The 13,214-nt window shown below is 40.6% G+C and overlaps 1 protein-coding gene across 1 annotated transcript in view; it reads left to right on the forward strand.

Moving 5' to 3' along the window:
- TMEM123 (transmembrane protein 123) overlaps window positions 1-7,945 on the forward strand; it is a 48,831-nt gene extending 40,886 nt beyond the window's left edge. Inside the window, exons 3-5 of the mRNA XM_070425887.1 lie at window positions 1,399-1,740; window positions 3,281-3,434; window positions 5,600-7,945. Of these exons, the coding sequence (XP_070281988.1) occupies window positions 1,399-1,740; window positions 3,281-3,434; window positions 5,600-5,624 (521 nt within the window). The 3' untranslated portion in view covers window positions 5,625-7,945. The remainder of the gene's footprint in view (window positions 1-1,398; window positions 1,741-3,280; window positions 3,435-5,599) is intronic.
- The last annotated feature ends 5,269 nt before the right edge of the window (window positions 7,946-13,214 follow it).

The following is a 13,214-nucleotide window of genomic DNA, read 5'->3' on the forward strand; positions in this document are numbered from 1 at the left end:
ATTTGTGACATTCCTTTTTTAAGTAGATGGGGAAGGAGCGAAATCTCAGGTTAAGGAGCCTGTCGGTGGTAACCCAGCTGAGCTGATCCAGAGCTTGAGCTTGTTGTACACACCGTGCCTGGAAAACATCACCAGCATTTGATAAAGAGCAGAGCTCAATAAATGGAAGCTCTCGTTCTACCATAGAAAATTGTGTACAGAGAATAGTTCTCTTACCACAAAACAGAAGTGGAGAGCTGATTGGACGGTTTGGAGTATTTTCACAGCAGCGACAGAACATCGCTCAGGTCCGGGCGTACACTCTTTATCTTGTTCCTCTTTTCCTCCTGAACCCTGCACTATGGGGAAGGATGGTGCACAGATACCTTATTACAGCCCTTTCGTTTTCCTGTGATGGTTAGTTGAAACCAGGGGCTAAGATTGAGAAATTGTCTAACTGAAGCCTAGAGGTGACTTCAGGTTTTATCTGACCACGTTTTGGGAACGACTTGGCAAGTATTGGCTGGCTGGCTTCAACTCACAATGATTCGTTTCAAAGATCTGTAACGGGAGCCAGCTCAGCACAACCAGGAGGGAATACAGCTGCCGAGAGACACATTTGTAAGAAATGAAAACCTGAACCTGAGCGTGTTGGTTTCCTAGAGCTGCCACAGCAAAGGCCACAAGCCAGGTGGCTTAGACCACAGAAATGCGTTATCTCGCAGGCTGGAGCTGGACTGTCAGCGGGGTGGCCTTCCCCCTGAGGCCGTGAGAGAATCTCTTCTGTGCCCCTTGCCTAGTTCTGGTGGTTTGCTGGGCAGCTTTGGTGGTGCTTGGCTTAAGAAAGCATCCCCTGATCTCTGCCTTCATCATCACGTGGTGTTCTTCCTGTGTGAGTGTGTGTCTACTTCCAGATTTCCCCATTTTATAAGGGGACCCGTTTCTTAACCGCCACTTCCCCATTTATAAGGACCGTTCTAATGACATCTTTTTAACTTGATTGCCTGGTGAAGGCCCTCTCTCCAAATAAGGTCCTATCCTAAGGTTAGGACTTCAGCATATGAATTTGAGGGGGACACAGTTCAACCCATAACACTAAGCATCAACAACTATGTGTTGCATGTGCCCCTTTCCTGGCAGCTCCACCCTCCTCCTACACTAGCTAAGGTATTATCCAGAGTGTGTCCACTTTACTGAATGAGTTGTATTTAGTAGCATGTCTCTCGTTTCCAGAAAAATACCAAACTAATAAAACTCCACACTGATTCGAAGATGGAATTGCTCCTTTCTGCCAGCCCGGCCTACCTCAGGATTGGCAGCCTGCAGTGGGAAAGCTGACATCGTACGCTTCCTTCCTTGCTCTGCCTTTCTGCCCCTCCCTTCTGCTCTTTTAATGTTGTTGTTTTTATATCCTTCCAGGGAATACCACATTCGTGTCTTCCGTCAATAGAAATGAATCTTCCCACAGCACTGTGAAACCATCTACAAATGCAGTTTCCCCAGTGACAAACACCACCTCGAAATCCACAGCAAAGCCATCAGCAACTCCAGTTTCTTCAAAAAGCGTGACAGCCGCCACCTTGAAACCCACAGCAACTTCTCAGATGACAACACAAGGGGTCTCAGCAAATATGACTTCCACCACCTTAAAGTCTACACCCAAAATAACAAGTGTTTCACAACACACATCCCAGGTGTCGACATCCACGATGGCCACAACCCACAACAGTTCAGCGACATCTGTTTCTTCATCGGTAACAAGTACGTATTAAAAATAACCTATTTCTCCTGCAAAAAAAAATACAGAAATTTAGGCAATGATTTGCTATTAAATAAATTAGCTGTAGAGATCAGGAATAGAGTTGACCCAGTGCTCTTGTCCCTTTAAAAAAAAAAAAATGGGTTTCTGCCCTGACCGGTTTGGCTCAGTGGATAGAGCGTCGGTCTGCGGACTGAAGGGTCCCAGGTTCGATTCTGGTCAAGGGCATGTACCTTGGTTGCGGGCACATCCCTAGTGTGGGGTGTGCAGGAGGCAGCTGATTGATGTTTCTCTCTCACTGATGTTTCTAACTCTTTATCCCTCACCCTTCCTCTCTGTAAAAAAAATCAATAAAATACATACTTTTTTAAAAATGGGTTTCTAACATAATCCTACCAAATAAGACCTATCTGTGAATAAGTAATTTATACCAACGAATTTTATATTATGATGTGAAAACTTATCAGAACTTTAACTCTCTGCCTCATTATAGGAAGGAATTAGGCAGGCTCAGTCTACATGATTTCAAAATCATGGTGAACTTTGTTTTTAATTAATTTGTGCCAAAAAGTTATTTAAGATGGTCTCAGATATAATCATGTATGTCGTATCAGAGTCTCAGCACTTTAATTTTTGCTTTTTTGAAAATATAATGCTTGTGAAACCATGCATTTGAAAACCTTAAGAAGGTCCTCTTTTTAAGTTATCCAATGTTGAATTTCTATTTAAAAGCTAGTGATTACACTTATCGGAAAAAATAGCAGGCTTCCTAGTTTCTTTTATATGTTTTTATATATTTCATTTTCTTTATTACTACAATTTATATATTGAAATCAAGTTTAATATATTGGGCTCTTGTCATGATTAAAAACAAAACAGTTTAGATTCCCAATGTATTTAAAAGGAGAAATTTCACTTAGAAACATTTATTCAGCTTGGATCCAGTTTCAGATGATAGCTGTGTTCCCCAGACATCTTGTTAAGGCATGAACTCTTTAGAGCAGCAGTCGTCAACCGGTGGTCCGTGGACCACTGGTGCTCCGTGAGGTCCGAAAGGTTGGCAACCGCTGCTTTAGAGGATTCATAAAATAAAATAAAAACTCCCCAAGGCTTGCTGCCTCTGAGGTTTTGGTAGGCCAGCCAAGTCCAGTGCTATCAAACACCTTAAGATCCTGGGGTTGCAGGTTGCAGGCTTGATCCCCAGTGGGGGTGTGCAGGAGGCAGCTGATCAATGATTCTCTCTCATCGATGTTTCTATCTCTCTGTCCCTCTCCCTTCCTCTCTGAAATCAATAAAAATATATTAAGAAAAAAAAAAGATCCTGGGGTTGCAGGTACTGGGGGTTTTTCATTAAGAGACGTGTCAGATAAACTGAAGGAAGCTAGAGGCCGGCAACTCGATAGACACACTGGAAAGCAACATTCTATGCTTAGATTCCCCCTTGTCCCCAACTCAGTGTTCACTTATATAGAGATTCAGAAAGTTTTAGTTCATTATGTTTTTAAAAAGCGCTAAAGCCTATTTTGTTTTGTTTTCTTCTAGTCACAGCAACTATAAATTCTAAAGAAAATAAAGGATCAAAATTTGATATTGGCAGCTTTGTCGGTGGTATTGCATTAACACTGGGAATGTTATCTATTCTTTACGTTGGATGCAGAATGTATTATTCAAGAAGAGGCATTCAGTATAGAACCATGTGAGTTTTGATTACCCAGGACTTTTTTAATTATTACTTCTGTATTTCTTTATTTAAATATCATGACAAAATGTCAGTAATAGGGGAATGTTCATCTCTGATATTAGAAATTCATAGATTTATGAATTATATTCCCATTAATCCTCTATACCCAAAGTAAATGATTTGTGTACAGCTTCTAATTACAATTTTTTTACCCCAAAAAATGGATATGTATACCTATAAAAATATATTTTATTAGTGTCATACATTTGTTATCAGAGACCCAAGTTAAGCCAACGCTTTCTACTTCCTTATAGCTCTATTTGTAAGAAGTACTATATCAGATTTCATACGGCTATTGACCTAGAATTCTTGTGTTTGTTAGTAATACTAAAATACATACTTGGTAAAAACATGGTTTTTGCTTTTGATGACAAAGGCAAAGCACCTGAAGAAATTCTCCTGACAGCCATATCTCCCCTGCTAAATTCCTATATCAAATGAGTTGTTAGCATAATGTATTTTATCATTTTATCTGTAATAAAACTATTTTTCAGGTGAGTTTTATCACGAAACCATGTTCACCCTTTGTATAATTGTACAGGTCTTAGGACTTGGGGAGGTATTATCTCCCAGCTTTCAGTATGCCAACAAAGTCCTTCTGGGTTTTTCTTTTGAGTTTTATGTGTAAAGTACCAATCCATTCTTCTGATGTTAATGTATATATATAAATATCATAGAATAGATGATCATTTCCCAAAATATGTTCTTCTTAAGTTGTAAGCATATGCATCCCACACAGACTTTCCACGTAAGAGACAGTTGGGAAAGACTGATTGAGCCTTGAAATTTGCAATAATTTTTAAAAGCACTTAAGTGTTTCTAGAAATATTTATTATCTGTTTTCTTGATAAATTTAAGCAGTTAAAGAGAAAGCACATTTGATGATAGCAAATCAAAAGCCACTTATTTTTATAGTATCAATATTTATTCTTGTAGTTGAGGTTATAAAATAGTAAAGCAATTAAGTTAAAATGTACTTTTAAGTTGATTTAACTACAAAGTACACAATTTTAGCTTTATGGGCTAATTTTCCTCACACATACATGACCACGATTCTGCGTGCCCTATGGAGTAAGTCAGAGTCCAGAATCCCCACTCCGCAAAGGGCACTGTGCTGGCAGAAGCAGAGCTTTACTCTGAAAGGGTCTTATCTTCATGTAGGAACCAGTAGATGATGAGAATACCATATTTAATTGAGTTCAGGTACACATTTTTTGTCCCCCCCCCCCCCCCATATTTTAACACCTCTGAAATTAGGATATATTTTACAGTCTATGGGATGATAAAGCATTGTGTTTTAGTTTAATTGGCTGTATTTTTCTTAGTGCTATGTAGAAAAAAAAATAGTGTATTTTAAAGCCAGTAATTCCTTTGAAGTTATATATATATAAAAAAGGGGGGGCATTCCATAAGTAAGAACTTAATGTTTGTCCCATTAAAGAAATTGAGGCCTTTTATGTACAGTACTGATGAGCATTTCTAGTTTTCATTTATTGGGTAATAATTAAGACACGGATTAAAATGTTAGCTCCTATGTTTCTTAGAGTTGCGTGGAGAGACCGTGGTGTGAAATAGACATGGGGTTTGGGACAGGCAGCCTTAGTTTCAGTCTGGTTGACTGCGGATAGCAGGGTGCGTTCCCAGGCTGTATAAACGAGGCAGCCCAGTGCACAGTGGTCAAGACCAGAGTTCACGTGCTTGCTCAGCTTCTGATCCTCTGCAGAATGGGATCGTGAATAAAGTAAATAAAAGTATCCTCTGCGTGGAGTTACTATGAGGATGGACTGAGTTATGGATGTAATGTCTGTAGTATCACGTCTGGAACATAGTAAACGCTCAAGAAATATGGTGGTTTCCTTTTCTAAAGAAGGTAATAATGGCTAACTGGTGAAAAGTCACGCAGCCCTAAGAGGCCCAGCAGAGATCTAAGTTTAGGCTTGTTTGACAACCTGAACCCCGGCTTGAATCCTTAACCACTAGAGCATACCAGGTACTTTTACTTAAAGGAATCACAATTCGTTTTGATTCTGAAACTTGAAATTGTTACTTTACTTAAAAATATGAATATATAAGTAGTTTTGATACAAAACAAAGTAATTTTAACTTTTGATGTATTACAGTGATGAACATGATGCCATCATTTAAGAAAATCTAAGGACCAACAGAAAGAAGATTGATGCAACCCTATCGATTAGTTTAAGCCAATATTCTCTTTTTTAAAATAGTATGAACAGGTCATGCACATAATGTACAATGTATTACATAAATATTCCTCATGATTACTAAAGGTAAAAAAGGTTTTGTTTGGGTTTTTAATGAACATTTGGAGCGTATAGTTAACACAATGGTTATATTCACTTTTAGAAAATAGATAAGACAAGTCCTGTCGCATTTTGCTTGTAGCATTGGTCACATAGGGCCAGTAACTGGAAGACATATGAAATAGGAGCTTGTCACACACTCAGGATGTTGACTGTCTTTAGAACTTAGTGCTGCTCAGAGCTGGATATAGTTCACTAATGCCACATAGCAGAAATGTTACGAGTAAACCAGGTCTGATTTTAGTTTGTGTCTCTTTAGAAAGCATCAGTATTTTATGTTTTAAAGCATAATACTTAGTTTAGAAACAAAATGCACACACACCCGGAAAAATAATCAAATAAAAGCAGAAACCTTACTGGGGCTTAACCCTGTTAGCCGGTATATTTTTTTAAAACTCCTTTCGAGCTTTCAATAGCAGTTGATATAATTATCTTTTTTCCCTCTGTGATTTCAGCAAACTGCAGTGTTTAATGTGATAGTGTTTTAAAGACTTAGTTGTTAGTATTAAATAAGTTAGATTATTTGCTACTGTGAGAATAGCCTCACCACTGGAAATTGCTTTTTTTATACCCAGCTATTAATTACATGTTTAGTGAATATTTAAAGATATGTAGAGCTGTTTTCAATATATAGAAATGTTTAATGCAGCATAAACACACGTAACTTTAAAATAAAAGTCCCTTACATGATTTCCAAATAACATTTAGCATTCTGTCTAGTCAGGACTGTAGATTAATCTGTTCCTCAAGCCAAGGATTGTAGAGCCCCCCCCCCCCCCCCAAGCTACTAAACCTATAAGATGAAAATATTATATTTTTCTGCACTGTAAAAATTTTGGGGAAACTGCATTTTTATATTAAAACACCAGTGTATTTTGGAATAATTCTAAAACAGGAATTCCTTATTGGGGTATTTTTCCCACCACTCCTCTTTTGCTGAAGAGGAGGCACTTTTAGATGTATTGTTAGTGGAGAGAAAAAGCATAGTACTGTGGGGACACTAATATTAGCCAACATTTGAGTGTTTTCACTTTTCCAGTTTATATTTGCAGCACTCAAAACTCAGGGTCAAGACAAAAGAGGTATTTAGTCATAAGATAGCATTTCTTAGATTAGTCCAAGTAAATCATACCAATTTCTAACAGTCTAAAAATGAGCTAAGATGTCCTAATAAACATGAACCTGCATTTAATAGAAATTAAATATAACTTTTGTGGTCAGCTTTTGCTTTATAGAGAATGCCATATACAAATTTTTATATAAAAGGGTCATTTCTGCTCACTGCAGTATGGCCAGTTGATGTGATGAATGTGGATGATAAATATTATCCAAAGTATGGATATGACAGGATGTATTGCAACACATGCAATATGGAAGAAATATTATGAAAAGCATGTGTTTACATTAGTTTGAGAAAAATGTGGGCTGATAGGTAAGTTGTATGTGACTAACTCATCTTGAATAGTAATAGGGGCCTTTTAAATTTAAGTTGTTTTGTCACCTTTGTTCTTGATATTTCAGTACTGAAATCAGCCAGAACTTTGTAGACAGGCCTAGAATTTTCTTGAGTACTTCTTTCTTTAGCACTTTGAAGACATAAAACCACTTTTTAAGTACTAAATGTTATATGCCTTTAGTTCCCTGTGCTTTGGGTTTGAAATAATTTAGTTGAATTTTCTCTGTATATAAGTTGTATAATTTGTTACTTTTAAATACCAGTACTTCAGTACAGTCAGGTTTTTTTTTTTGGTTATGTGCAAAAATTGAGACAAACGGGGATACGAGCCAATAGTTTGCTTTGGAGCACATTTCCTAATTATTTTCCTAATTATGTTTCCTTAAAGCAAATGTTCAATTTTGTTTGCATTCTTTGAGAATGTATTTAACTTGAAGATAAAAGCAATCCAGATGTATATATTAGGCAGAATCCAATCAATGACTTAAATTTTTCATTAATTAACCCATAAAATAAATAAATTCAAATACAGATAAATGAGAGTTGGCAGTATATTACAATGATAATTTTGTATTTTTCAGAAGAAACATTTAAAGTGAATTCCTCTTCTTTTTTATTATAATAACCAGCTTTGGGTATTTCATTGTTACTAAGATCTATTTTTAGAATAAAATTTTGTTCAAGAGTTTTATATGTGTGGTTTTGCTTCATTTTTATCAAACTCAAGAGACATAAACAATAAGAAAAGCCTCAAGTAAAAATTCAGATTGTTGGGGCTAAACTGACACTGTAAATGAAGTTATCTGGACCAGCAGTCGCCAACCAGTGGTCCGTGGACCACTGGTGGTCTGTGAGGTCCGAAAGGTTGGCGACCGCTGGTTTAAGGAAACCTTTGGATTCTGGACCATCGACAGCATTGCCTGGAAACTTGTTAGGGGTACCAATTCTTGAGCCCCCACTGAAACCCTACTGAACCTCTGGGGTGGAGCCCAGCAGTCAGTGTTTTAACAATCCTACCGGGTGATTTTGTTGAACACCAAAGTTTGAGAAGCACTACTCACAAAATTTTCATTTGAAGCCACTTCTGTATTCTGGGTAAATTTTAAAAGGATAATGTTCCTAGCAGAAATTTAAAAAATTACCATATCCTATATAAATCAACTGCAAATGCATTAATGTATAGTATTCAAGTTGGGTTTTTTTTCCTTTAAAACTGGATATAATTTAACTATCTGAGAATAGCAAATGTTATAAGGTAACCAGGGGGAAAGGATACAGTCCTCAGGAAATCCTTTAGCTAATAAAAAAGTACCCTGTTATAATATTTGTACACAATTCCTCCTCCCTCCCCACCCTAGTTTGGTTCACTCTGGGCAGAGTTTACACCCCCACCAACTTTAGACATAGAATATGTCTTGCTTTTGACCCAATGGTATTGGAGAAGATGTAATAAAGAGTACATCTGTACAGGGGGGTGGGGAAATGCCTTTTAAGTTTCAGCTAACTTTTTTTAAAAATTAAAGTATGTTACGCATACAAAAAATGCTCCGAATGAATGACATCACCAAGAAAGAAACAACAGATGTTGTTCTTGACTTTGTTCCCCCTCTGACCTCCCCTATTCGACACAGGACTGAAAGTCCTAGCTAGAGCAATCAGGCAAGAAGAAGAAATAAAAGTCATCAGATTTGGAAAGGAAGAAGTAAAATTGTTTCTGTTTGCAGATGACATGGTTTTACATGTAGTATATCCTGAAGATTCCACCAAAAAAACTATTAGGCAGAATCAAATTCACTAAAGTTGCAGGATGCAAAATTAATGTACAAAAAGCAGTAGCATTTCTATGCACTAACAGTTATCTGAAAAAAGATAATGGTTCCATTTATAATACCATCAAAAACAAAATGCATAGGAATAACAGGAGGTGAATGACCTCCACTCTGAAAACCACCATCAACCCCAAATAGCCAAAGCAATCCTGAGAAAGGAACCAAGTGGGAGGTATCACACTTCTTGATTTGAAGCTATTACATAAAGCTATATATGCTGGCCAAAGGTGGTGGGGGAATGGTGAAAAAAAATCAATTTAACCCTAAATAAAATAGATGCTACAGTAATCAGAATTGTGTGGTACTAGCATAAGAACAGATACACCGACCAATGGGAAAGAATCAAGAGCCCAGAAATAATATAGCATCAACGAATAATAGACAAGTGAGTCAATACTCAATGGAGTAAAAACAATCTTGTCAGTAAATAGTACTGAGAAAATTGGGTATTCACATATAATGAAACTAGGCCCCTATCCTACATACACCTCTCACAAAAATTAAATGGGTTAAAGACTTAAAAGTAAGAACAGAAACCATAAAACTCCTGGAGGAAGAAAGCTCCTTGACAATGGGTCTTGGCAATGAATTTTTGGATATGACACCACAAGCAACAAAATAAAAAGTAGGACTACATTAAATCAATACGCATAATAAAAAGAAACATAAAATACAAACATTTTATGTCTACTCTGCTGTTATGTGATCTTACAAATTCATTGGTAGGTTGGTAGTAAAGATAACAATTTAACAGACATCTCTGGATACAAATAGCTAACAAGTGAAAATTAGTTGGAGAGCTAAGATTAAGTCCTGTCAGATTTCTACTGTGAATAGAAAGTACTCAGCATTCTGGCTCTTTTCTGGCTTCACATCAAGGAAGAGATGGGTGGGCTTCTGCCCCAAAATGTCTAGGTTTAGCATTTCCAGCTACTCAGGGGCCTTGCCTATTATTATTAATAAAACATCATAATCGCCGAAACCGGTTTGGCTCAGTGGATAGAGTGTCGGCCTGCGGACTGAAAGGTCCCAGGTTCGATTCCGGTCAAGGGCATGTACCTTGGTTGCAGGCACATCCCCAGTAGGGGGTGTGCAGGAGGCAGCTGATCGATGTTTCTCTCTCATCGATGTTTCTAACTCTCTATCCCTCTCCCTTCCTCTCTGTAAGAAATCAATAAAATATATTTTTCAAAAAAAACATCATCATTTTAACCATTACTTAAAAACCAACTAAAGTACCACCTCTTATGGAGAATTTTTCTTATGCCTCCAAGCGTGCTCTCCCTTCTATTTTGTGTTTGCTGCTGTTGCTTCAAAAAGTTGATAAAGGGGCACATAACAAAAGGCTTCTCAGAACATCTCATCCTGTCCTTTTGCTATGGGATCAGGCAAGAAATTTCTGGAACCCGCAGATGCTCTGTACCCAAAGGATATAAAATAAATATATCCACTGAGATGGAACACTTCTAACTCACTCTGTGAGGCTAGCATTGCCCTGATACCAAAGCCAAACACACCACAAGAAAACTGCAAACCAATATCCCTTATGAATAAAAATGCAAAAATCCTCAAAACATTAGCAAACTGAATCCAATAACAAAAGCATTAGGAGTTGGTGGGGGGTGGGGGGAGGCGCAGTAAATGGGAGGCATCTGTAATACTATCAACAATAAAAAATATCTACACTAATAAAAGAGAAACATGGTAATTAGCGTACAACTGCTACCCTTTTCATTGGCTAATCAGTGAGTATATGCAAATTAACTGTCAGCCAAGATGGCGGCCGGCAGCCAGGCACTGAAGCAAGCATGAGGCTTGCTTGCTGCTCCTCACTTGCCGGCCTCTCAACTGCAACTCTAAGTAACTATGTACTATGTTGCAAATAAGAAGCTAAAAAAAACTCCAGAAACCGGCTTTCATTCAACAGGGCTCAGACCGCAACATTGTATCGATGTTTTCAGCAGCAAGGCCTCAGAGCTAAAGCTGGCCCAGAATAAAAAAAAAAAAAAGAAAACAAGGAGCGGTTGGAAGCTTCAGTCACTCACTTCCGGAAAACAGCCCTCAGCCCACCACCCAGACTGGCCAGGCACCCCAGTGGGGACCCCCAACCCTGATCCAGGACACCCTTCAGGGCAAACCAGCCAGCTCCTACTCATGCACCAGGCCTCTATCCTATATAGTAAAAGAGTAATATGCCTCCCGGCACCGGGATCAGCGTGACAGGGGGCAGCGCCCCAACCCCCTGATCAGCCCTGCTCTGTGCCTGATAGGGGGGAGCTCCCCAATCCCCTGATTGCCCTGTGGTTCTGTGTGTGACACGGGGGAGCTCCCCAATCCTCTGATTGCCCTGCGGCTCTGTGTGTGACAGGGTGCGGCACCCCAACCCTCCCCCCCCCCCCCCCCCCCCCGCCACGGGCCCTGCTCTGTAACAGGGTAGTGCCATAACCTCTCCATAGGCCCTGCCCGGAGTGTGACAGTGGCGGCGCCCCAACCCCCTGATCGGTCCTGCTCTGTGTGTGACAGGGTAGAGCCATAACCTCCCCATTGGCCCTGCCCTCAGTGTGACAGGGTGCAGCACCCCAACCCCCTGATCTTCCCTGCTCTGTGTGTGACAGGAGGCGGTGCCCCAACTCCCCTATCGGCCCTGCTCTGTGTTTAACAGGGTGCGGCGCACCAACCCCCTGATTGGCCCTGCTCTGTGTGTGACAGGGTAGAACCATAACCTCTCCATCGGCCCTGCCCTGAGTGTGACAGTGGCGGTGCCCCAACCCCCTGATCGGCCCTGCTCTGTGGGTGATAGAGGGTGGCGCCCCAACCCCCCTCCATGGGCCTTGCTCTGTGTGTGACAGGGTAGAGCCATAACCTCCCCATTGGCCCTGCCCTGAGTGTGACAGGGTGCAGCGCCCCAACCCCCTGATCCGTCCTGCTCTGTGTGTGACAGGGGGCGGTGCCCCAACTCCCCTATCGGCCCTACTCTGAGTGACAGCGGGGAGCTCCTCAACCCCCTGATCGGCCCTGCTCTGTGCATGACAGGGTACGGAGCCCCAACACTCCTGATGGGCCCTGCTCTGTGCGTGACGGGGTGGCGCCGCAACCTCCCCATTGACCCTGCCTTGAGTGTGACAGGGGGCGGTGCCCCAACCCCCCAATTGGCCCTACCCTGAGCGTGACTGAGGGTGGCATAGCAACCTCCTGATCCACCCTGCTCTGTGCATGATGGGGCGGCGCCCCAACTCCCCAATCGGCCCTGCTCTGAGCCTGACCAGGGGCTGCACCTAGGGATTGGGCGTGCCCTCTGCCACCCGGAAGCAGGCCTAAGCCAGCAGGTCGTTATCTCCCGAGGGGTCCCAGACTGTGAGAGGGCACAGGCCAGGCTGGGTCCCCCCCCCCCGCCCCAGTGCACAAATTTTTTGTGCACCGGGCCTCTAGTACATTAAAATAAAAGCTATGGGGGGAAAAAGAGGAACAACTGTAATAATCTGAACAATAAAGATTTAATTTTAAAAAATTATAAAATAGCATTATACACCATAACAAAATGGGATTTATCCCAGGAATGCAAGGAAAGTTCATCATAGCAAAGATCAATGTATATAAAACAAAGGAGGATATGACCATCTTGATGTAGAAAACGTATTCGGCAGTATCCAACATCCTTTCATGGTAATACTCAAAAAACTAGAAATAGAAGTGACTTCCCCACACTGGCAAATGGCATTTATTTAACACACACACACACACACACACACACACACACACACACACACACACAAAGCCCTGGCCAGTTTTCTCAATGGTTAGAGCACCTGCCTACAGACCAAAGGGTCACAGGTTTGATTCCTGGTCAAGGACATGTACCTCAGTTGCAGGTTCTATCCCCTGCCATGGTCAAGGCACATGTGCGAAGCAACCAATTGATGTGTCTCTCTCATTAATGTTTCCTCTCTCTGTCTTTCCCCACCCCAATCCATGAGCACAGGATAGCATTCCATTTATTTTTTTCTTCAATTCCTTTCATCAACAGCCAATTTTTTTTTATTGCTTAAAGTATTACAAAGGGTATTACATATGTGTCCTTTCCCGCCCCCCGCCCTTGACAATCCCCTGGCCTCCCCTACCCCCCAGTGTC

This window comes from Myotis yumanensis, unplaced genomic scaffold (assembly GCF_028538775.1).
Source record: "Myotis yumanensis isolate MYYU_CA2020_CCGP unplaced genomic scaffold, mMyoYum1.0.hap1 SCAF_10, whole genome shotgun sequence".
Taxonomy (NCBI): domain Eukaryota; kingdom Metazoa; phylum Chordata; class Mammalia; order Chiroptera; family Vespertilionidae; genus Myotis; species Myotis yumanensis.